The sequence below is a fragment of the Zootoca vivipara genome, chromosome 2 (assembly GCF_965207765.1).
Source record: "Zootoca vivipara chromosome 2, rZooViv2.hap1.1, whole genome shotgun sequence".
NCBI lineage: Eukaryota > Metazoa > Chordata > Lepidosauria > Squamata > Lacertidae > Zootoca > Zootoca vivipara.
In genome coordinates this window covers 68,967,314-68,993,131 of record NC_142584.1, presented here as the reverse complement: position 1 = coordinate 68,993,131, position 25,818 = coordinate 68,967,314, and the positions used below count along the sequence as shown (strand labels likewise).

The following is a 25,818-nucleotide window of genomic DNA, read 5'->3' as shown; positions in this document are numbered from 1 at the left end:
GGCATTCAGAAATAATAGACAGTATAACTGTTTTTGGATCTTATTTACAATTTTAACAGCTCCACAGGCAGGGTGGCATGCCAATTATCAAAGCCTCTTCCAATTTGTGTCTATTGCATGTGAAAGTCACTTGTAATTCCTTCACCCTTAAGTTGTGTTTTAGCAATTACGGAGCTGCAGTTTGTCTTGCTACCATTGTTTTCTGCACTGTGTGCTGGTATAAATCCCTGGGCCGCATTTGCAATTGTTTCTGTGAGAGAGTTTAAAACAACAACAACAACAACAACAACAACAACAACAACAACAACAACAACAACACGGCTTGGATGCCCCTTTACCATCACTGATGTTGCTCAATGAAAGTTGTGTCTGTTTCAGCTGTAACTGTTCTTGTGATGCTTAGCAGATGGTGAAGCATTGCTTAGCTCTGCTGTTTTCATAAAGGGACATGGCCACTGGGAAGAGGGCAAGGTCACTGGGTTCTCCAGTGCCCGACCAAGGACTGAGCATCTGCATCCTGTTCTTCGTGATGCTGCTAGACAGCAGTCAAGGGGGAGAAGGAAGGCCCTAGCTGTTCTGTGGTCCACTGTCTCTCCCTCTTTATTTGTGGTGCTATGATAAGCTAATTTTACCACATGAAGTGGAGGGTGACAGAAGGGGCATTCTTTGAGGGGAAAACAGGCCACTGGCAGTCAGTGGTGGGAGGGAGGGGTTATAGAAAATGGAATAGGTCAAAAAGTTTGTAGAGTGAGACCATTGGTTCTTGTGTGTATGGCACTTGAACTATGGATACTCCTGCATCCCATAATTCCTCACAACTCTCCCCCCCCGGTTAAGTATTTATAATTCAACTGTGTAAGATTGTTCATGAGCAGGTCCTCTCGCCTTGCCTTTGCAACAGATCTAGTCATCCATCTAACGCGCTTGGGTGCCCGGCACCTGCAGCTTTGGAAAGGAAGAGTGATTTGCTTGGTTTTGGCTGTCACTTCGTGCGCTGTACTTTCATCTCAGAAGGGCACACACGTCGCTTTCATGACTCCATGGAATCAATGCAGACACCTCTCTTGGCAAACAAGGGGTGCCTCGCACAAGCTCTTGCCAACTCTGGCTGCGTGGGACTAAATGTTCCTGTGCCAGTACTTGAACGGGGAATAGCACATGCCATGTGACTCCCACAGGAAAGCTGTGCAGCTCCTGGGTCTGCAGGCAGCCGCTTGAAAATGTGAATGGATGGGGCTTGCAGCAGGAGGCAGTGTCTGTCAGAGGCAGGCACCAACCTTTCCCCAGCTTGTTAATAATGGCTTAAGGTCTATGGGAGCAACTTCCCTGCTAATCCAGCCAGCCAATATCTCAGGGTCAGCAGAAAACCTCTCCCTGCAAAGCCGAGTGGGAAGCTGGCCCCACGGCAGGGTGACTGGAGTGGGATGACAAATCACACCTTCCAGATTGGCGCTTCCTGTGTGCTGCTAATCAGCTGAACTGCAACAGGAAGCGCTCGGTGGCAGATGGCTCTGCAGGCACTGAGTGGGAGCTGCGTCCATATGCAGTGGGTGGGCTGAGAGAGACCCAGGTATGGTAACATGAAGGGAAAGGGATAAACAGTGAAAAGAAGTAGAGGGGGCAGGGTAATTGGCTTTCTGAGAGAAGCAATGTTTTTGACAGGCCTTGATGCTTTAAGCCCTTGCAGCCTCAGGGTTGGAGACAGCAGCAGGTGGACGTCTTCTTTCATGCTATTCCTGACCGATACATATAATGTGCTTGTTTAAAGCCTTGGCTGTGATATGAACTATGTCTGTACATGAAGTCGGTTTGAGCTCTCTCTGTGTGTGCACGCTGAAAAAGCAGCAGAAGCAATTCTGAGAAGGAAAAGATGCCGTTCTTTTTGATAACACAACCCCGCCTAAAATCATACAAAGACTTGGAAACGGGGATAAATTGGGTCCTTTGGCTGTGGTTTTTGTTTTTGTTTTTGTTTAAATAGAGGGATTATTTTGGGAAAGTGCTGGACAGCCTTAAACCCACAGTAATTCAGTCCCTGGTAAAACAACAACAACAAAAAGAGAATCAGTCTTGGGTCCAGGCTCCCCACCCTAGTAAGAACTTGGAGCTCCCAACACTGCCAGCCAGCATGGCCAGTGGTTAGAGATGTTGGGAACTGTATAGCCCAACATCATCTGTAGGTAGGTAGCATGTTAGCTACTAACCAGTGATGAATTAGTTTTAAACCTTCCCCAAGGAAGGCTCCTTGATTCTGTTTCTTCTGTGTTTCCCAATACCATTTATTTTTCTAGACTCTTTAAAAAAGTTTCCCTTTTCCTCCCCCAAACTTGAGCATAGCATTTGTGGTCCTTGTTAGTGATATTGACCTTGAGGTGGAAACAAACCATTTCTACCTGTTGAGCTCATGAAACCTTTCTGCAGGCTTCCACATTGTTCATCAAATAGTTCATATTGTTTGAGTGACTTGATGATGCCCCTTGCCACCATTTGTATCCTTTAGAGTGGTCTCAATCACTGCTGGTTTGTAGGGCATAGATCTATCTGCTCATGACATTTCCCCTCTAGGATAGCAGTGTTGTTGAATCACAATTCCCCTCATCCCTGATCACTGGGCAAGCTTGCTGAGGCTGATGGGAGTAATAGTCCAACATTTTGCAGGCACTGTGTTGCCGGGTCCTGCTCTAGAATCTTATTAGGTTCCAACCAAGTATCTCACCTTTTGAAAGTGCACATGAAGCTGCTAAATGAGATTGTGAAGTGTTCAGTGTGTCATCAGTATGCTAGGAAACAGCCCTTTACATCTTACTTTGACTCTTCTATGAAGGGCTGCATCCATGTGAGGCTACTGAAGATTGCCCTTGGCAAGACTGCAATGAAGGAAGCAGATCTTGGGGGAGGGGGACTGGGACTCCTCTAACTTTTCTGGTTCATAGTCTTATGATGCATCTTGCTACATTTTGGGATACCTTTTTTTAATGCTACCCGAACCTAGCAAATACGCTTTTGTGACCTCACAGCTAGACTACTGCAACATGTTCTATCTTGGTCTGCTATTGATAACTACCCAGATGACATCTGCAGGGGCTAGACCAGGTACCTTTCTGATGGAGCACAGATCTCAGCTACCTGTCCTAAAGGATTTGTCTGAAAGACCTGGAACTCTGTCTATTGAATGCGGCAGGGTGAAGTGATTAATGGATTAGTAGTAAATCTAGGCACAGCAAGTCTGGATTTACGGGAAGGGCTGTCACTCCATGGGAGTGCAGAAATCCCAGTTTCAACCCCTGGCACCACCAGTTAGATCTCTGCTAGCAGAGCTGGCAAAAACCTTTGCCCGAGGCTCAGGTGGGGGTGCTGCTGTCCGCCAGAGTAAACAGTATTGTTTACTAGTGGGACCAGGGGTCAGTGTCAATGTGAAGCAACTTCATGAGCTCACCTGTCATGAAGATGCAAGTCAGTCCAATCAGGATCCTCAGGAAGTCATTGATGCTTATCAAGGCCCTGGGAATATGTGATGTAGCAGGGAATCTGGGAATGATGGGAGCAGGCTTTGGACACTCATGGTGTGACTAGATCTGTAACAGCTGCAGCTAGAGCAGGTACAAGCTGTCTGCTTTCATCAGTCAGGACTCCACAGGATATATCTTTCTGTGTGTAACTCCTACCCACCCCTAGGGCTGACTTCTGATGCCCGAGGCGTCCATGTATACCAGGCACCCCAAACTTCGGCCCTCCAGATGTTTTGGACTACAATTCCCATCATCCCTGACCACTGGCCCTCTTAGCTAGGGATCATGGGAGTTGTAGGCCAAAACATCTGGAGGGCCGCAGTTTGGGGATGCCTGATCTATACTGCTTGCTGGGTTGGCCTGGTGTTGCAACATTATGCTTATGGATGCAGTAAAAGAAAGAGACACCAGCCGCAGCCCCCATTCCCAATTAAAGCCTCGCTTCTCTCTGGGATTTTTCAGTAATGCAGGAATGTTATTTAGTGCAAAGGGAGAAGCACCCTGTACACACAAAGGACCATTCTGGGTGCTCTTCCCTCCCCCTTTTTTTCTCCCGAGGGGGACCGATCACACAAATTGACCCTGTGGACCTACGGCTAGATGGCTGATTGTAATACTTGTGTCACATGTTCCTTTGAATACAGTCAGGGTGGGGAGCAAATCCTCTACTGTGCATATTGGATCTCTTGCTGGATGAGTGAGTGTGCGAAAGCACTCTTGAGACATCTGGAGCCATGGGGGTGTGTGCACCTTTCTGTGGCACATAAAACCACCTCCATCCTGGTACACTGTGGTCAGGATGGCTGGTGCATAGACAGCCCTTTCCAGCTGGTACAGCTCTCCTTTTAGAATTGGGAAAGACCCGGACTAATTTGTCCATGGCACCCTCACGCGCTGACTAGGTCTGTGACAGCTGCAATCTGCAGCGACTGATGCTCATCAGTTTTGGCTTCGTTATCACAGTGGTGGTGAACCTGCATTTAGCCAGCACCATTTCAGTGCAGAGTGGGGCTCACAGGGTTGAATCCCCCGCAAGCACCCTTCTCACAGTCTAGTTTTCTGTGTGTCCAGGCCACCATTTTCAGCTACATTCAGCTCTGGGAATTGTCTTCCATAGTCTGAAGGAGTGCTGTCCAGATATGGCTGTACCAAGGGCTTTCCCCCTCCCACAACCAGAACTAAGCTGAACTCCATTCCGGCACCTCTCAGGTGGGCACCATTGCCATTGTAAGAGAGTTCCAGCACTTCATTTTCTAGAAAAAAATAGCACTGGCTGTAGCACCAATCTGAAAACTAGATTCTAGAAGAAAGTGTATGGAGAAGCAAGGAAAGTTTACACCGCTTTCAAATCTAGATATCCCCAGGAGGAGGGGGAACCACCCTAACTTTATGTGCCCCCAGTAGGCAGGGACCCAGCCTTGTGAATCATATTAAGTCCTTTTATTCTGTTTTCCACAGAAATACCTTGTAGGGCAACTTCCCATACGGAATCACAATACATGAGGTGGTACACTGAAATACTACAAGTTCTCACAGAGCACAGCAGGACACACACATCATTTACAATGTTCAGATAAAGGATTTAGGTCATTGCACTTACAACTGTAAACTTCTTCTTTTGTTTGATGGGTGGTGGTTGGTATTTTTTTTCCAAATAATTTTTATACAGAACCCCTCCTGCCTCCAAGATAATAAAAATAAAAAAGAGATAAGGGAACAACTCAAGATACATGGGAGGCAGGATGAGGGCATGAAAGGTACATGTCATGTGACAGCCACAACAACTCTACAAGACTCTGCTATGCTTTGCAAGAAGAGGAACAGTCCAAAGGAGCCAGTCACAAACACCAGGCTTTGTTTGTTGATCTTTTGTACACAAAAGCAAGAGTTGGCAGGTGTGCTGGTTGGTGAGATGGAGCCCCCGAAAAGGGGCCTGTGAGTTGTAGTTTTTCTTTTTTTTTCTTCATACCACATGAGATTTTTAATTTAGTTTTATTATTTTACACACTGTACAAATATTTACAATGGAAGGGAGGGAGGGAGGGAGGTTGTAGCAGCCACTGTTGAGAAAACCTGTAGGGGACACAAATTCAACCTAGAGCCCTGAAGAAGCATCCTCAGATTTTGCACTTGTCATTGTGGGTAATCCTTTGTATATATATTTTTTTGGGGGGGGGACGACGACAGGGGAGGCCTGAGTGGCAGGGAAGGAGCTGGGTGGAGAAACATGCAGTTGTTGCTACCAAATGCCTTGTTTGACTCAAGTTGGAAGCAAATCTCCATTTTGGGAGTCTCTACCCCAGCTTGCCATCCTAGCTGAAGCAGCTGCCAAGAACATATGCTTAGCAATCAAGCCTTCCATCCTGGATGTAGGTCCACTCTGAGTAGGTGCCACCCCTTCTGCTTGGAATTATTACCAGTCTGTCTATCATCAGAAAGATCCATAAACTCCATGACTGCTATGGCGGCCACAACTCCAAGATGAACCAAACAGGTACGCAAACTGCTTCCAAAACTGGATCTTTACAATGGGTGATTGCCAACAAGGAGAGTGTGCAGTTTCCTTGCCCATGGAAAATTCAACTAGCATTTTCTGAAGCCAAGGTGATATTTTCTGGTCTCCTCCAATGAAACAGCACAGTGAGGTAGGGCCCAAGTACCTGCTTATGCTTTTATTAGTAGAGTAACCAATTCAACAGTGCAAGGAATTCAAGAGGCAGCCAGCTTGAAAGCATGGCCTCTGCCTTTATCTCCTGCATGAATTTCCACATCCTAAGCCAACTGCTGTATCAAATGATTTGGCCTTTGTTCTACAAAGCATTCCACACTGGTAAAATACCCTGACTTGGCTACTTTAGAAGACAACCTCTAGTCTACATACATATGATAACTTTCTGTTTCAGTGTATCTGAAGAAGTGTGCATGCACACGAAAGCTCATACCAAAATAAAAACTTAGTGGGTCTTTAAGGTGCTACTGAAGGAATTTTTTTATTTTGTTTCCCCACCTTGTAATCCATGGGAAGGAATAGCTTAAGGCTTAGAGGTCAGTCAATGGTACCAGAGCAGGAGGGGAAGATAGTGCCAAAGGTTGTGTAGGCAGAATATCTGCATCTTGACTGAGAAGCTTGGTTCTTAGCAAACGACTGAACTACCATCAACAGACCTTCCTTAAAACTCAACATCATGTCTGCACCAGATGCACCAGACCCATTCGGGCATCAGGTGCAGTTGCATTGCCCGTCTAGCTTCTACCCTGTAGACTTTGACCCTGGCCCCCATCATCCATCCACACAGCTGGTGGGGATGACTGTGTCTTCCCTCAGGCTCTCATTGCATAGGTGTCCCAGGCAAAAAGGGACCTGCCTTTTCTAAGGCTTTTGGCCAGATCTCTAGTTGGGCACCATAGTGACAAACTAGGAGCGCAGGCAATTGCTGTGTGAATGTTCTCTCTAAGATGACAAGGAGAGGCCACTGCTGGCCAAAGACATTGCAAAGTGTGAGTCTTCCCTAAGTGCACTCCGTGGGAACCATGCAAGCATGTCTGCCTTTACAGTTTTGCTTATTGTGTCACAGTCCTCTTTTCTTTTTAGTTAGAAGATGAACCACACTATATGCTAGCTGTTCACATGCTCTTGTAACATTAAGGCTTATATCAAAATAATGCAGACCTGGATTAGTTACTGTAGAGAGCTCATGTGATTCCGACCCCCAGCTGCCTAAGGGCCACAGCATACATTCCTTTTTCAGCATGCTCCTTTTTTTAAGCGCTCACATAAAATAGAAAAGTGTGAAAGCATGAAACACATTTGCAAGTGTGTTTTAAGTATCAAATAGACCAGGAATACGAGTCAGGGAGTCCTGGTGAGTTGCTGCTCCTTGAGTGTCCAGCTGGTACCCAGGTTTGCCTCTGCAAAATGGGTGACGTGGCCCTTAGACTCACTGATCTGTCAGGTTCTCTTTAAAATGTCACAAACTTCTGTGTTTGCAAGAACCTCTCGTGTAACAGAGGTAGTTGCCTCTTAACCTTTCCCCTTCTCCTCTGTCAGGAAAAGCTCATACAGTTTTGTTCCAACTTTTGCAGAGCTCTGCCTTTGAGTCCAACCATGGAGGAAAAGGCCTAGCACCATCATTGCACCAACGATGTTTGGTATGGTGGAAGTTACTTGGAACGGTCTCTATTCTGGAACCTACTTCGGTTTAAATTGCACCGCTCAGTGGCTGTCACCCTCCCATTGTCAGGAGCTGTGGTTTAGTAGGTCTTTGTTCATTAACATTGTGCTTGTGGGAACAGCAGACATCACTGCTGTTTCCCAGGTTCTGAACTTAGGGGAGGGGAATGAGATGCTTTCTTTACACTATCTGATGCCACACTGCTCCAATTGTCCATGCAGAATTTATTGGGGTAGCTGAGTCTTGGAACACCTCCCTCAGCCTGTGGTGCTCTCAAACCAAGATAGAATTTAGGCTTCCTATTTTCTTTGGCCAGCCAGGAGGAATGTGCTTCAGGTCTCAAGAAAGCCCAGGAAGCCCCTTGAACTGGACACTAATGGCTACTCCAGGGAAGGATGTGGCAAAGGACTGATAGTGAATGGAGTTCCATGGGAAACATCTGGTTTTACATTCTGCAGGATAATTACTCTTCATGGTGTCACTGACAGGCCTTCAATAACAAGTGCATAAATCTGCTAATGGCGTTCAGAAGTGAAGATGAACCAACTGGAGAGAGAGAGAGAGAAAGAAAGAAAAAAACCTCAAGCAAAGAACGGCAAGCATTCTAAATAGATGAAACCGTGCAGAGAAGTAGCAAGCCATGCTCTACAACAGACAGAGACAGTCACCGGCTCTATGGCTACCCTTTGGCAAAAGTGTCCCTCGGATGGGTCAAGCATGCCACTAATTGAAAACTTCATACGCACAGGTGTTCGATATAAAGATACCTATCCAGTTTCTCAATAGCACATTTGCAATTAAATCCTTATACATAACATTGAACTTATTAAATATTAACAGTTGTTTTTTTAAACTTTTTTTGTTTTGTTATTTCATTGCATAGAACATTAGACATGAGAATCATTTTGCTGTTACCCACGGTGAATGGAAGCTCCTATGGGTCACACCAATGAATTGTTGCTCTTGAGCATGCTCAGTGTGGACGAGAGACGGGCAGGAAACAGACAGTGCAGACAAATGGGAGCCGGAGCATCCATACCCTTGCTGGATTCTTTGCAGCAAAGGAAAAGAGGAGCCGTTTCACAGGGTTTTCATTCGGCTCTCACGGGTAACAGTGCCAGGAGCTCCTCGCTAGCAGGTTCAGTGACATCCTGCCCCCAGGGAGCTCCTCCGTCGTTCTGAGCATGCCCACTGGTAATGGCTTAAGAAGGACTTGAATTGCACAGTAGTAGTAGGAAGGAGGATGGCAGAGGCAAGCTCTCCTGATCTCATCACACTGGATTGTGCTCTTTTTTGTAGCCTTCTGCACTCTATTGCTTCTACCGACAACAGTCCATGTGCTAACGCAGGACAAAGCAAAGAGGAAAAACAGTATGTTCGATACAAAGTAAAAAACAAAAAACCGAGAACAAAAAAGAACCTCACAAAAAAAACACAACCAAAATTTTAAAATAAATCCAAACCCCCAGTTGCTGGGTGCTGATGAGGTATACGCATAAATAAAAGTGGAATGATTAAGGCTGTTTTTGAAATAAAAAAAATCCCCAGGCATACATAAAACAATGCACAACACTAACAACGGAAAGCACTGCCATTTGAATGCTTTAGAATGGCTTCAGGATGGCTTTGGGGTGGCTGATAGACATGCCTGGCCAGCATTTGCTTCAGTCAATTAGTCAGCCAGTTTGCACTGCCTTTCAGAGTCCTATGGCCTCTTATCTCAGTGGTGAAACAGTGTTAGGTCCTAGTCGAAGTTCTCTTCATCCCATGCTTTCCATTGCAGGGAGGATGAGAGGGAACAAACACTGCGCAGGTGGAGCGACCGGCAGGGCAAACTGGAATGTGAAGAGCAGAGCCTCCAGCTCCCAGCCCTCGACTCAAGCACATCTTGGAGAGTGGGGAAAAACCTATGAAGATTCTAGAGTTCAAATTCAGTAATAGAGAAAACTCTGCGTATAATCTCAAGAAAGGGCCATGGCTCCCAACATTAGACCTTAGGCACAAATGGAACCACCGCAGGAAGTAGTTTCTGGAGCCCCAGACCTTCCCTCCAGGATCAGGGAAGTGGCCAGTCTGTGTGACAAGCTGGGACCGGGCCATGTTCTGTAAACGTCTTTTATGTACATCTTCTCAGACTAAGCGTCTGCCTTCACCCCTTGGGGCTCATGCAACGAACACCGTGGAGTTGACAGCAGGCGGCTTCTGAAAGCCGTTTGCGACAGTTGGCTCAGATGTCCTCAAGGAGCTTCTTATGGGATCCACTGGCAAACTTCTCCGTAAAGATCTCTTCCACCTTCCATCTCGCAGCCTAGCGGTTTTCCATGGTTTCAAAAGCTTGACGAGACAAAAGAGAGAATCAGAAATATTATATTTACAAGAGGTCATTCACAGAAACACACTTTCTTGCCATGCCATGGTTTGGCACAAATTTTCCTGATCCTCTATGGATCACAGCACCACCTGAGAAAGCTCTGCTGTACTGTACTGTTCATGGCTGCAACGTGCCTCTCTTATTTCTCAAAACCAAAGCACAAAAGCAACCCAAGGAACTAGCCAGGAAAGACCAATCAAAGAGCATGAATGGTTTACGTAATGACATCAGCTGCCCACGCTCACTGAGATGCAACCATTTCATACTGGGGTTGTCTGAAACTTAGGACTGAAAGACCCAGCACTGTCCCCAAAGAGATTTGTTGTTTGCTTTCATCTCTCCACTCAAACCCAGGGGCAAGACCTGGCTCACACTGCAATGTACAGACTGAGGCAGCAAGTGTAAGAAGCTACCCACTTACCTCAGCTGGGATAAGTTCAATTTCCCCCTCAAATCAAAAAGCATGCAGTCCTTTCAGTGAGCTCTCTAAAATGGACAAAAACACAGACAGGGCCATGAAAGGAGATAGTGCTGTAAGTGGCAAAGCTCTGAGCACACCCAGGGGATGGAATCAGCCGGACAAAAATGTTCTCTCTCTGCTCGTGTCTCAGGGCTGTGGCCCTGGGGCCTATGCAGGCTTGTGCTGCTACCCACATTAAGGAGCTGCCAAGCTCTCTGCCTCTTCCCCTCATTTCAACTCTTCCCAAGGTAAGAGTCTTCTGCATATGGCACACTTGGCTTTCCTGGTGGAAATGCACAAAACAGGTTCTTTCCCCTCCTGCTTCCAGATGAGCTGCTGTGTTCTATTGATAGAGCAAAGAGAAAGGATTGTTGTCTGCTGCCTGCAGTGAGAGGACTGCTAATAACAGCCGCTTCCCCCAAAATGGTCACTGCAACATTGTGCTGAGCGAAGCGGTATTTCTTAGTCAAAATAAGCAGCAAATATCCTCACTTCATGCCTTCTTCTTATGCCCCCCGTTATCCATTTTACATCTGGATTGCTGGTCTGGGGGCTTAATTCTTTAAGGGCATGGTTGACAGAATAAATCTTATGCAACAACAAAGCCCTTTTGATGCCTTGCCATTACAGACAACAGAGTTAAGCACCAAACAAATGGGACACATTTCTACAGTCGGTTCCAGACAATCTATTTATTGGCCATTCATCCTGATTTGTTTGCACAGCGTTTGCGGGGACAACACCAGTTATTTATTGAGCATCCATACTGATTTGTTTGCAGGGAGGTTATATGACATTGTGCCAACTACGTGTTATCCCACACCTTTATTTTCTTGCTTCCTCCATCACAGTAGCAGAGTTCGCCTAGTGGGGTGCAGCTGGGACACCCTGGCAGGTGTGTCATTGCTGCTTAATGTGAGGAGGGAGAAGGAGAAGGAGGAGGTGGCGGGGAGGCTAGTGTGGCATGGTTGCCGTGGCAGGAGCAAAGGAACAGCTCCACTGCTGAGCCCACACCATCCTGGCCTCCCTCTTGCCTAGTCCCTCTCGCTCCTGGTTAAGCAGCAGAGGCAATGCTGCCAGGAAGTTAGCATTGCAACACTGCTGTAGCAGGCGACCTGCTGTTCTGCTCCATCATGCTTCACCATCTCTTTTTTCTGCCATTGCTGTCCGCCAGACATGCTTTCCTCTGTGTCTAGAACATCTTCCTGCTGTATATAAGAGTATTTAGTGCCTCAGCCTCCTTTAAGCCCTTCTTCTTTAGAATCATAGTGTAGAGTTGGAAGGGCCCCCAAGCATCATCTAGTCCAGTGGTCCTCAACCTTGGACCTCCAGATGTTTTTGGCCCACAACTCCCATGATCCCTAGCTAGCAGGCCCAGTGGCAAGGGATGATGGGAATTGTAGTCTCAAAACATCTGGAGGCCCAAGGTTGAGGACCACTGATCTAGTCCAATGCAGGAATGTCACCTAAAGCAACGTGACAGAGGGCCATCCAACCTCTGCTTAAAAACCTCCAAGGAAGGAGATTCCTTTACAAAGGCCTTTCCCAAACTCAGGTGGTTAAGAGCAGGCTTCCTCAACCTCCAGGTGTTTTGAGACCACAATTCCCATCATCCCTGACCACTGGTCCTGCTAACTAGGGATCATGGGAGTTGTAGGCCAAAAACATCTGGAGGGCCGAGGTTGAGGAAGCCTGGTTAAGAGTGTGGTGCTGATAACGCCAATGTTGCAGTTTGGTCCCCGTAAGGGCCGGCTGTATATTCCTGCATTGCAGGGGGTTGGACTAGATGATCCCCAGGATCCCCTCCAACTCTATGATTCTTTGAAACCATCCAAGCCACACTGACCTGCACCTTCATTTCCTCCTCTGTGTCAGTCCCTGCCCTCCCCTGCCCCCACTAGCTATATCCACCTAATACAGACTGTAAGAAGTCTGAATGGGGACTGTCTCTTTTCTCTAAGTCTGTACAGTGTGTAGCATGCTGTGGACATTAAACAAACATTTAGCAGCAACAGGATATACTCTTGACTGGAAGTGGCACGGCTTATAAGCTAAGCAGGATATCATATGACTAGGTAAAAGAAATATCTCCTCTGGGTTTTGTATCGTGGGGGCCATCTCTGAGGCTTGATGAAAGCCAAGTATCTGATCTCATCCACATCCTCAGAAGAATGTAGGAATGGAGGCAACGAGGTGACACTCACTGTTATACCCAGAGTCTGGTGCGGCAGACTGAATTCCAATGGATTCTTCATAGGTTTTTCCAGTGCAATGATGAGATCTCCGTTTATTCTCCCAAACTCCTGCCGGGGTGATGGAGAGACACACGTAAGAAAAAAGATATGGCTATTAGGAAAGAAACATATACATGTGCAGAAAAAAAGAAAAATGTCAGAGTAACTGAAGGGGGCGGTGCTTGGATTAACAGAGCAATAGGTTAGCTCTGACGTTAGGGTGCTGCAGCAATGAAAGGCGCCTGTTGAGGGACAGAAGTTGAACCAAGCTATTAAACAGGAAATTACGCCAGGACCTCTTTGGATTGCAATGGCCAGAGAAGATGAAATGTGTCAGGACTTTTGCTCGGCAGCTGTAATGTCATTGAGGGTTGTGTATACAGTACAGTGGTACCTCGGTTTAAGTACACAATTGGTTCCGGAAGTCTGTACTTAACCTGAAGCGTACTTAACCTGAAGCGAACTTTCCCATTGAAAGTATCTGAAGAAGCGTGCATGCACACGAAAGCTCATACCTATGACAAACTTAGTTGGTCTCTAAGGTGCTACTGGAAGGAATTTTTTTATTTTTTGTTTCCCATTGAAAGTAATGGAAAGTGGATTAATCTGTTCCAGACGGTCCGCGGAGTACTTAAACTGAAGTGTACTTAACCTGAAGCAAACTTTCCCATTGAAAGTAATGGAAAGTGGATTAATCCGTTCCAGACGGGTCCACGGAGTACTCAACCTGAAGCGTACTTATCCCAAAGTATGAGTGTAATTGGTTCTGGAAGTTCGTACTTAACCTGAAGCGTACTTAACCTGAAGCGAACTTTCCCATTGAAAGTAATGGAAAGTGGAGTAATCCGTTCCAGACGGGTCCACGGAGTACTTAAAGTGAAAGTACTCAAACCGAAGAATACTTAAACCGAGGTATGACTGTATATGCTTTGTTGGAAGGGACAGCCCAGTCAGATGTGTGGGGTACAAGAAATATATTATTATTATTATTATTATTATTATTATTATTATTATTACAACAACAAAAAGCAACTCACCCAGTGATGTTCTCTCACCAAAATGATGTGAATTTCTTGCCAAAAGCTGACACAGCTATGGGAGTAAAGGTAAGAGAAATAAATGCCATCAGCATATGTGGTACCAAAGACTGACCTGCATCTTTCCCCCACTCACCTCTTTCCCACTGAATTTTCAGTTTCTAGGGCCCTTCTTCCATTTCACAAGAGCCCCTCCTCCATATTATCAGCCTTCACGTTGCCAGTCCCGTTAGTGACACGGGAAGGGACCATGGCTACATGCTTTGGATGTAGAAGGAAAGTCACTTCCTGGCATTTCAAGTCAAAAAGGATCTCCCAACAGAAGGGTTAGCCTGAGCTGATGGAAACTGCGGCTGGCCACTGGGCTAGATGGCTCAGTGGCCTACCTGGGATAAGGCAATTCTATTTTTAGCCCTTGGTGATCCTCCTCATCAAGTGAGCACTTTCGGCCTGCAGTGTTGATGGTCCCCTATGCTAACGTGGCTTTTTCCTTCAGCATTCTACCACCCAAACCCCATTTTCTTTATTTTGATTTCGTCTTTACAACTTTTACTTTTCTTGCTGGCTTCCTGTTTCTTGTATTCTCACATAGGTGTAAACTAGAACAAGGGCTGTGGTTCAGCAGTGGAGCATCTGCTGAGGTGTCAAAAAGAAATAGGGACACTTGTTCATATGTGGTGGCAATGCGACAAGATAAAACCCTTTTGGAATCAGATCTTTGAAGAAATTTTAAAAAATATTGAAGTACAATGTAAAAAAGAATCCTGAAATTTTTTTTATTAGGAATGATAGATGAGGGAATAAAAAAACAGGATCAAAAAATATTTTTATATGCCACTGCAGCTGCAAGAATATTAATAGCCACGTATTTGAAAAGACAAGATATACCTAAAATTAACGAGTGGCAGGAAAAATTATTTGGATATGTAGATTTAGCAAAATTAACTAATTCGATTAGAGGTGGCAGTAAACAAAATTTTGAACAAAAATGGGGGAAATTCAGAAATTATATGAAGCAACAATGTCCCACATTATAATCCTGGATTCATTTCTAGAGTCCAGTACTGTATGTAACGATTATAAAACAAAAGGAAAAACAGGTGAAATATTTGGTGAGGGAAGCAGTAACCAATCAAAAGCTTAAAGAGACCAAGATCAAGGCAAGAGGAAGTATATGGAAAAAGAGGAAATTTTATTTGTTAGATATGTTTAAGAGAAATATTAAGTGTATGTTTTTTATTTGGATTTCATAGAGGAAAAGACTAGACCGGAAGGTTTAGTCGAATTCTGTATTAGATATCAATTACTTTTCAGATGTAAATTTGGAAGTATGATATCTGTATGAATTCTTATGTTTTGAGTTGATTTGTTTTAATTTGTTTCATTTTGATTTGATATGTTTTGATTTAAATCTCAACAAAGTTTATTTTATTTTATTTTTTTTAAAAAAAGAGAAAAAGCAGTGGAGCATCTGCTATGAGTGCAGAAGGTCCCAGGTTCAGATTTCTGCCTTCTCCGGAGAGGACTGAGGGAGACTCCTGCCTGAAATCCCAGAGAGCCACTACCAGTCAGTGTAGATAATCCTGAGCTGGATGGACCAATGGTCTGAATTAGCAGTTGCCCGGCAGTTCTGCCATTTGTCCCGCAAGAAGTGTTGAAGAAATCCACATGTGCAAGCATGAAGACAGGTGAGCTGTGTCCAGGAGCAAATCCCTCATGCTTTGACATGGGGCATCCAAGAAAGATGCCTCTGAAATCTCTCACCTTCTGTCAATTTGCCTGCTTGTTCTGCTGCCCCTCCTGGCAGAATTTTGGAGAAGACGCTCTCTCCCTCAGCTCCTGGCAGTCCAGTCGCTGCCCCTGCAGAAGTGGGTGCACCTGCTGGTTTGGGACCTATCTTAATGCCTATTGGAGAGAGAGAAATTGATTTGTATGGATTTATTTAGCTGCATATATGAATTTATTTAAACATATAGCCTCACGTATCACCAAGGGTAGGTCCAACTGGCAATTTGCACATACCAACCCCCCACATTCATAGGCCATAACCAATTTCTGTCTAACCACCTTCACCAGAAAATGATGGCCACACTATTTCTAAGAGTATTAACCAAGATGCACAATGTGTTGGTGAGATATCAGTATGACAGGCACAAGAAATGACTAAAACCTCTTGGTGAAAAAGGTATTTTAAACTGGAGCTGAATGATGAGAGAACTCAACTTACAGTCATTTCCCCAATTGGTTAATGAGACAGGAGTGGGAAGCCGCCTATTTTTGACAGCTAAGCAAAGCAAACCTATTGTACCCTATGTGGAATGAAGCTGGAGGCTGCTTTTGGGCATTCTACTTGTGTTTATCTTTTCTAGGACATACAGAATGCTAGTTTCACGTGAATTAATTCTACGCTGACTAGCCTACACTCTGGGGCCAACCATGGCAAGATGACCTAAAGCATTTGCCTTCTTAATCTCAGGTAGGACATTTATTATTATTTTCCGCAGTAAATGGTCTTTGGCTCCAATCTAATCTTCCCTTTGAGAGATCTGAACCTACTGGACCACTGGTGCTTGCCACCCTTTTAAAGGAAAACACATACAATCGCAGGTGCTGGAAAGGGGCTGACTGACCTCCTGCTGCTGCTCCCGGTGGCTGTGTTTGGGGTGCTTTCCCCACCTGTGGCACTTTTGTGGTAGGTTTGGATGCATCCGTCTGCTCTGCTTTAGACTGTAATATAGCAAACAGTGATTTATGAATTTATTTAATGCAAACAAGAACAAATAATGGTAGAATGAAGCCCATCTCCTGGGGTCTTTCTCTCAGCCTTCTTTCCTAGAGTTTAACTGCCAGGTCATCTTGGCTGTCTCGCAGCAATCCTTCTCCACCCACCCTATTCTCCACCAGATACTCCCCACCCGCTAGGATTCCCGAGGTACTGCCTGTGATCTCCATCAAGAAAGCTGCATATGAAGCTCCTAAACCAAGGCCATTCCCTTAAGTCCATTCCCTTCCTCTCCCCTCCCTTCTTCTTTGTCTGTGTCTGAACTTCCCCCTACTGCGGCCTATTGTTAGTTCCATGAACCTCCTCTCTGCTGGGAAGACTCCATTCTCCACAGTGACCTAGACTGTACAGTGCACAGCCCACAAATGCACATTTCCTTGCTTTGACATTCTAAGGCAGGCACCCCCAAACTCGGCCCTCCAGATGTTTTGGGACTACAAGTCCCATCATCCTTAGCTAATGGGACCAGTGGTCAGGGATGGTGGGGATTGTAGTCCCAAAACATCTGGAGGGCCGAGTTTGGGGGGTGCCTGTTCTAAGGGGATGCAATCCCTGTGCGACTCCTGTACTATAGAACAGGCCATCGCTTAGCCCAGCTCTCTCACCCGACGTGGGGCAAAACAAGTTGTCGTCAGCTCTGAGGGACCTACTGTATAACTGACCCCAAGCAAAGGCACGTAGGTACTTACTGGTCCCGCTGGGTGAGTGCCAGGTTGTGCTTGGAGGGCAGATTGGGGTTTGCCTGCTGGCTGGGCTTGGCCAGGCTGTTGTTGGGCTGGCCGTGAGGAGGGCTGGGCTTGGGTTCCTGCTGGCGGTGGCTGCTGTTGTTGCTGCTGCTGCACCCTAGCTTGCTGTTGCTGTTGCTGAGAAGATTGTTGTGAGGGAGCTGCTTGCTGCTGCTGCTGCTGCTGCTGAGGCTGTCTGCTCGACGGCTGCTGCTGCTGCCTGGATGACGGCTGCTGCTGCTGCTGCTGCCCAACTTGCTGCTGCCTCGCTTGCTGCTGCTGCTGTTGATGCGAAAGAGGCTCCGATTTTGGCTGCTGAGATGGCGGCCCATGTTGCACCTGCCTCTGCGATTTTTGGGACTCTGAGGTTTGATGGTAGCCCGACGGCTGCCGAGACTGCTGGGAGTACTCTGAGGAGCTGGAAGGATAACCTGGCTGCGCTCTTACATCGGCCTGCTGAGCCTTCTTCTGGGAAGAGGGTTGCCCATGTCCGCGTGACTCGTGGCGGCCAGCATCTCTTGGATGTTGCCTGGATGACCTCTTGGGCAGGTCATCGGTGGAGTGCCGGGAGGAGGCCGAATGTCTCCCATAGTCTCCATGGTGCCTGTGTTCTTTGGAAGAGGAGTGCCGCGGGTGAGAGTAGTCATCGTGATGCCACATGTCTTCATCCGGGGGCTCATCATAGTCGTGATAGGTGTGCTTAACTGGACCCCTCCTTTGGGAGGATGAGGAGTGGCCACCATAATGCCTCATCCTCTCCGAACGAGGTTCCCTCGGCTTATCAAACCAGTCTGTCTCCTCCTGACCCAAGTGATAGGCTTCAGAAACCAAAAACAGATCACAGTCAATCCCCTCATCCACAGTTGGGAATGTACCCCAGGATGAAGCCATGCAATGAATTAAAAGAAAGCAAGGAACCCGATCGCATGCACACAGGATATGCCACAGTAGCCGCTTGGGAAATAGATATAAATAAACAGGAATCATAGCACAGTATCACACTGAACAAGCAGTGAGCAGAGCACCAGTAGGACATGCAGACTAGTGCAGCATGCTAACACAGAACCACCAAAACAGAAAGCAAAATGCGGGAGAAAGGCACCTGGCAAGGAAACGGAGGCTGTGGTATTGTCCTTGCAAATATGACCCGCTTGGGCATGCTCTGGGGTTAAATTACCACAGGTAGCCATTACCTTCACTGTCTGAAACAACACAGTGTGAATCATCCATGATGTAACCTTCTTCATGCTTGTAAGAGTGGGTTCTTGGCACATCTTTGATATGTTCTTGTACATCAGGCAATGAGTGACTGGAGCAGAACTGAGAGCAGCTGTCCCCAGCGGACTGAGGGAGAGGCCCACCCGAGGACCGCGATACGCCCATGGACTTCCCCAAAGGACTGATGGGGCTCTCTTCTTCCGAGGTTTGTGTGCGAATTGGAGGTCGCCCGCGACTTTGACTCATGCTAAGGGAAGAAGGTTTGGAGCTGCCTCTCTGAGGCCTCTCCATGCTCTCTCTCTCGTAGGACCTGCTCCTGATCTCACGGCTCGACATTCTGTCCGACACATAGCCAGAGGACCTCGACCGCCCGCCACTGTATGCCCTGTCATCTTCTTCCATTGCATCCCTGGCAGACCCGCCGTAATACTTCTGCTGTTCATATACATTTTTTTTGAGGCCGTATGTGATGTCGTCTTGCATCTTCTTCGCTCTGGATGCCACGCTGCTGCTGCTGACTGACGTGGTTGCTGGGTAAGTGGCCAGGTCTGATTCCACATCTCTTGCCTCTTCTATAGGGGAGAATTTCGAGATCTTCTGCTCCATACCTTGTTTCCGATGTTTGCTGCGTTTGGAAGAGATGACAGCTGGGGCCAAGTTTTTGGAAGAGTGCTTCTGCACCGCCATGGTGGACCCAGGCTTGTCTGGGCGAGTGGAGTGCCTGTAATCACTGTCCCCATAGTAGTAGGAGCTGGAGGTACCCGACATCCTCCCATTGCTCTCTGGGCCCCTATGGTAGCCTCTCCCACGATGGTCAGGGCCGTGGTGATCATACATGTCCTCCTCTGACTCTTCTCCCTTTGGGTAGCAACAAGGCCTGCTGGAGACATCTGTGTCTGTCAAGTCACTCTTTTCTTTCATATATCGCCCATTGCTGCTCTGCAACTGCAAATCTCCCTTTTGGCCCTCTGCTGAGCTGCTCTCTTTGGTTAGTTCACTGATGTCATCAATCATCACATAGTTCCGAGGAATGTTCTGCTCCAGGTTGGTGTACAGGGAGTCAGAGGAATAGCTGGTCGAGGGACTTTGGGCTACGCCGCTCCTGTCCATCAGCCTTCCTTCTGGAGGCTTGTACTGGTCATAGCTGCTGGTCACAGTTGTGGTGCTGTACGTCACTTCCGGAGTTGCGGCTGAGATGACCACCGTGGGGTTGCCTATTACTTCGTAATTGGTGGGCATTTTCTGCTCGAGGTCAGCTAGTGATGTCTGCCGCGGTTTCTGGGAGGTGGTGTGTGTGTCCGTGTGGGTCTGGAAAAGAGCGCTCTGCGCTGGCTGCAGAGGTGTCTGGCTGGGATACGTGGTCTGTGCTTGGTAAGGTGGCCGGAAGCCTTGGTGACTTTGCAGAACCTGTTCAGACTGATACCCGGTGCTTGGAGTAAAGCTGTGACTCTGGTATGTCGTTTGGGAAGGGTAGGCAGGCATCTGGCTTGCTTGGAATCCGTTCTGTGCAGGGACATTGCTTGCTGGGGGATAGTGTGGAGGCTGAAACCTTGCTTGCTGGAATGCGGCTGGGCCTGGTGGGGCAGCCTGTCCTGAGGAGTACTGATATGGGGTGTAAGAGGAGGCTGATGTGTACTGTGCACTGGAAAAGTCTGCGTATTGATTGGAAGGGGCAGTACTAGGCCTTGTCAGACTCTCGTAGCCAGAGAGTCGAAGGTTGTTGAGTTCGCTGTCAGACATGTAATCCCTGTTTTCCCCCAAGCATCTCAGGTAGGGATAGTCACGGACATTCCGGTCCTTCTGCAAAGACTCTTTTCTCTGCGTAATCCCCAGTTCCAAGTACTTCAGTTTGGCATCAATCTCCTTTTCTTCTTCATCAAGCTCAGCCTGTTTCTTCCGCAGCTTTGTGGACTCGTGCTCCACTAGCTTCAAGTCGCGGTCAATGTCTTTGAGGAGGCTGGCCTTTGTCACCTGAATGGCTGGCCCTGCCACACCCTTCTGCATGAGGCCCGGCATGTACATCTGTGAGTGAGCTTGGCTGGTCAGAGGGAGATGAGCTTCTTCCGGTGGGGGGCTAGGCAGCGTCCGTTTCACTTTCCGAATGAGGGTGTTTGACTGCAGGGTTGACATCTAGAAGACAATGGAAAGCTTAATTTAGATAGCAGGTAACCATGTGTGTGAAAGAACACACTTCCATTTTTAGTTACCAGGTGGGTGTATTACTCAACAGTGGCCCACACTTCTGATTTAAATACACGTTCCCCAAAAAAACTGAGGCCTTCTTGTTAGGGCTAATAGGAAACGAAATTCGGAAAGCAGACCAAAGATTGTTCATGTACGCCACAGTGGCAGCGAGAGTACTATTAGCCCAGAGATGGAAAACGATGGAATTATCCACAATTGCGGAATGGCGAGTGAAGATGTTGGAATACCTGGAGTTGGCGAACCTGACTTGCAGAATCCGGGACCAGGAGGACACAAAATTCAAAGAAGAATGGAGTAAATTTTTGGACTATGCTAAGGAGACCTATAAAAATTTAAAGACTCTGGCGGGCGTAAACTAGATCCTGCAAGGTTGATGTATTATAGATACAACTTTTTTTTAGAGAGTTAACATTCTTCTCTGGGAATTGATGAAATTCTAAAATGCGCGAGTAAAGTGAATTATGCTACCTACTTAAGGGGGGAGGGAAGTCTGAGCTAGAAGGAGCTGGATATTGTATAAAGATGAAACTAATATGCTGATGTAAAGAGTCTGGAGAAAATCAATAAAAATTTATCTTGAAAAAAACCCAAAAAAAACCCAGTGGCCCACACTTCTGGGGCTCCTATCTCCACATTTAAATACTGCACCACACTGGCTCTAATCTTGTGATGGAGACCTTGCACACTAATGGTTGTTAAAACTCACCAGGACTCAAAAGCAATTGAGTCACAAGGATGCCGCATTCAGCCAGACCAATGAGGACAAGCGACAGGAATTTTAGTTCATTATTATCAAAGCACTTGGTTACATCAGCTGCTAAGGTGCAAGGGATGTGCACACCCCTTCCTGCTAACTAGCTGCCTAGGAAGTCTACCTCTGCAGAAGGTAGCGCTATCTTGGAGAGTTGGAGCAACAGTGCGGCCCTGCCACTTCCTGCTTTCTTACCTCCCACCCCTTGTCTGATGTGGTGTGTGCAAGCACCAGTTGCTCCCCTCACTTCAAACCTCTCATTGAGCAGAGATACAGCGGAAGTGGGGAGAGAGGGGATCTCAATGTCCAACTTCCGAGACCTCTTCCAGCTTTTCCTTCCTCCTTTCCCCCTGTCTCTGACTCCCTGTTTCTTCTTCCTGACTCCCCTCGAACTCCTCAGAACCTCACAAATCACTGGCCCCTTCTGAGGGATCCTCCCCACCACCACCTGCCTCCTCTTCCCACACATTCCCCCAGTCGTCATGCTCCTGCCCTTCTCTGACACAGAATCCTCAATGATTCTCTGTACCATATTGGCCCGAATATAAGCCACACTTTTTTTCCTTTCAAATTCAAACTGTGAAAAGTTTAAATTCACAACCTTACAAAAACTGGCTTTTACAATATCGCTGCTGAAACAGACACAGGGTAAAACGGAATGCGTGTGAGTGCCTGTGGAATTTTAAGGGAGTGGCTTATATTCAGGTGCAGAGGCGAAGCAAGCCCAGGAGGTACCCGGTGCGGAATGTTTTTTGTCACAACCCACCCACCCCATCGACAGCTTGGCATAGGCTTGGGAGTCGCGGGTGGGTGTTGAATGTCACCCCCTTAGTGATGACACCTGGGGTGGTCTTCCCCCCTCCTACGCCTCTGCGCCCCCACCCCGACTCCCAAGTACCCCGAGCCATCGGTGGAAGGGGGGAGCTATGCCGCTTTGCTGGGCTGCTGGCAAAGCTGTGTCCTCTCGGGAGCCACGGCTCCCATCCGTCCCCCTCCCCGGCTCGCTGTAAAGCGGCAAAGCAGGAGCTGCTTACAGCGAGCTGGGGAAGGAGGGAGTCTGGGAAGGGGGGGGCCCCGGCTTGCTGTAAGCGGCTCCTGCCGGTGGTGAGAGGATCCCTATGCCGTCCGTACGGCGCTCCGGCAACGCCAGTGGAAAACTGCTATGTATGTAGCGCATGTGCAGTGTCGCTACACACAGCGCATGCGTGCGACACCGCGCATGCATTGTATGTAGCGGTTTGCCACCAGCACCAGCCGAGAGCCGTATGGACGGTGGCAGGATCCTCTGCTTGCGGCTGTAGCGCCGATGGAGGCATCCCACTGTCGTCCGTATAGCGCTCGGGCGGTGCCGGTGGCAAACCGCTATGTACAGCGCATGTGCGGCATTGCTACATACAGCGCATGCATGCGACACCGTACATGTGTTGTACATAGTGGTTTGCTACTGGTGCTGCTCGAACGCTGAACGGACAGTGGCAGGATCCTCCACATGCAGCTGCGGTGGCATGATGGCTGCTCACGCTAACACGCCTGGGCCAGGGCAGCAGGGCAAGCACCCCCGCAGGGTGCCTTCTTGTCACCCCCCAGACATGGAACCCGGGGCACACCACCCCCCGCCCCCACCTTGTGACGCCACTGTTTGGGTGCGGCTTATATTCGGGCCAATACAGTAATGATTCTGCTTAATGATGCTTCACCCTCTCCTTTACATTAAATTAAACTAAACTAAGTTAAGGAAATTGTATGTCTATGGAGGTTTTGAAATTTGGCAACGCTCTAGATTAGCATGTCCATGTCTGCAAAAATACTCACTGGATACAGAGTACGAGCACTTCTTTTTTATTTTATTTATTTGCAGCACATGGCAGCCATTTTGTGCTGGCACCTACAACATTTTTATCAATATATGAGTAGAGGCGCCTCATTCTTTTACCCCCTCCCCCCAAAAAACACCCACTGAGCATGTCCAATTCAGGAAGCCTTTGTGTGGTTATCTTCAAAACTAAAATGTACAACTAAAATATACTGTATACAAATTCTCATGATTTGGGGCAGGTGTGTGGGGGACTGCTTCTTAATATTGGAAAGGCTAAATTGAATAATGATGTTAATGGCAATATGAATCACCACAGTTACTGACATAGAGGAAATGAGTTCTGAAAGAAACAGGAATCAGCTTGAATATTTTTCTCTAATGAGCCAGAACAAAATCAACTCAGTCTGGTTCACAGATATTTTTTTAAAGTCAAAATAAAAATCTCTGCTTAGATTATCTTGGGAAGATTTCTGCTTTTGCAGGCAATGCAGGTTTCTAATAATGCAAAAAATTGTCTGTCTGGGAAAGGCACCCTTATTTAGTCTGAAGGTGTAAATCCATTGTCTTTGAAGTTCAAATGATCCTGATATTTTTTTTCTTTTTGTCTTGCTTTTGCGGAAGCCCAAGTCAAACAGTATGTAAAATTCAGGTGGAAGGAAATCTCCCCAAAGGTCTTGCCACCTTGGCATATTTTACATAGCCAGTGGAAATATGAGACCCTAACAATGTTAAAGAACAACAACGTTTTGCAGTGTTAGAATATTTGAGGTCATGCAAGTAACATATTTTGAAATGACTATACAGGATCAGCACGGCCCTAGAAAGAGACAGCTATCATGTAGATCTTGGAGGAGGGGATAACAGCTATTCCATCAGTATCTCTGATTGGTCTCTAAGGGCCATGCAGCCTGCAGGTTTCCATTGGGCCAAGCAGAGAGGGCATGTCTGTTTGACATGAAGACATTCTGATGAGCAGAAATATTAACAATTAGCTCTTGGGCAGTCAGAGATCATTTCATGAGTATTTTCATAGCAGCCAGTTTTCATTTCTCATTGCTGAAAAATGAGAGATGCTTTCCCACACAGGGCCTGCTAGCCTTAGGTCACCACTGGTGTCCCTGGGCAGCCAGGTGAGGCCTGATCACCTCATCTGTCTCCTGAGAAATCTCTATGTGGGACAAGAAGCTACAGTTAGAACTGGATATGGAACAACTGATTGGTTCAAAATTGGGAAAGGAGTACGACAAGGTTGTATATTGTCTCCCTGCTTATTTAACTTATATGCAGAATTCATCATGCGAAAGGCTGGACTAGATAAATAAATCCCAAGCCGGAATGAGAAGGGAAGGGAAAAGTGTGAGAAAGGAACAGAGGCTTACATAGATCCACTGCTTTCTGCTTTACACCTATTCAATGCATTGGTAGCTTGTGATACGTACAGTGCACTTATAATGCAGCCATATTTAGCCTTCTCCCTTGCTCTCCTGCATTGGGAGGACATGTCTCAACAGTCCATTTTGCAGCAACAGGGCTCACAACAGGCAGCATTTGGATTCCAACATCATCTTAGGTAATTGTCTTTTAAAAGCCATGGAAGAGCTCCAGCAGCAATTGCAGAAGGGAGATTTCTGCTGCTGAAATTTGGGCAGCAAGTATCAGTGGGTATCAGCTGATCCTTCCAGACTCTAGAGCTGACAAAGAACACTCTTGGACTCTAGTGTCATTGCTATCTTGGCCTGCCAAAGCTGCTGATTTTCAGGCATTTCTCTCACTCCTCAGCTGCAGGATGTCAATAGAGAAGGAGAGACAATTGCGGCAGATCCTGCAGTAGCAGCTCCAAGAAGAACTGAACAGCACATAAAACAGGCCGCAGCTTTGAAGCCACATGCTGAAGAATGGGGAAGTTTCTCCATTTTTTACCGCATACAATTTGTAGTGGCCTAAACAAAAGCAGACTATACCTAGGTGAGTTCCACACATTCTCAGTGCATATATCAATCAGAAGTGTTTATACTGTAGAGGTAGGTCTAGTGCTGGTGAAATCAACAGAATTTCACCCAGGATAAATGGCAGCGTGTAGGAGTCAGATGAATCTGCCAAGAGTTTGAGTCTGCATCATTTGTAAAATGTGTCATCTCTCATGTGTGTCTAACCTATTAAAGTACACCATGAAGTGCTGAGCTGAAGTGGAGGTGGTGGGGGAGAGCTGTGGAAGAAGCATGAAAATAATCTTGAAATGGAAATAAAGGGGAAGCTGTGGACCCTTTGAAATAACGGTTTTTGCATGAAAATATTGTTGATCATGAACATTTTACACATCACTACCACTATGCATCCTCAGTTAGTAGCTGATACAGAGAGGTACTAATCTTTCATTCTGTCAGCTAACAAACACAAGCTGTTCATCAAACAATAAATAACTATCCTGCAGTACTTGAAGTCCCAAGTGGAAAGCTTGAAGGCAAAAGCAAGATGAGAATAGTGTCAGAATACCAGAATGCCAATCATAATGTTATTGACGGAAGAAACCTAATAAAT

General features: G+C 46.8%; 1 protein-coding gene and 1 long non-coding RNA gene across 3 annotated transcripts in view; one reads left to right on the top strand and one right to left on the bottom strand.

Moving 5' to 3' along the window:
* The first annotated feature begins 1,176 nt into the window (after nucleotides 1–1,176).
* Nucleotides 1,177–19,103, top strand: LOC148686907 (uncharacterized). Its single transcript, XR_015948212.1, has 5 exons — nucleotides 1,177–1,570; nucleotides 15,236–15,471; nucleotides 16,162–16,259; nucleotides 18,589–18,713; nucleotides 18,816–19,103. It is a non-coding gene; the product is annotated as an uncharacterized LOC148686907 (long non-coding RNA).
* Nucleotides 4,935–25,818, bottom strand: part of BSN (bassoon presynaptic cytomatrix protein) — a 208,737-nt gene continuing 187,853 nt past the window's right edge. For both annotated transcript variants that reach the window (XM_088662153.1, XM_088662152.1), the window contains 7 exons: nucleotides 18,484–20,638; nucleotides 17,255–18,108; nucleotides 16,414–16,510; nucleotides 15,548–15,688; nucleotides 13,784–13,838; nucleotides 12,717–12,815; nucleotides 4,935–10,015 (listed from right to left, as the gene is read on the bottom strand). In XM_088662153.1, the coding sequence (XP_088518279.1) occupies nucleotides 13,798–13,838; nucleotides 15,548–15,688; nucleotides 16,414–16,510; nucleotides 17,255–18,108; nucleotides 18,484–20,638 (3,288 nt within the window). In that variant the 3' untranslated portion in view covers nucleotides 4,935–10,015; nucleotides 12,717–12,815; nucleotides 13,784–13,797. The remainder of the gene's footprint in view (nucleotides 10,016–12,716; nucleotides 12,816–13,783; nucleotides 13,839–15,547; nucleotides 15,689–16,413; nucleotides 16,511–17,254; nucleotides 18,109–18,483; nucleotides 20,639–25,818) is intronic.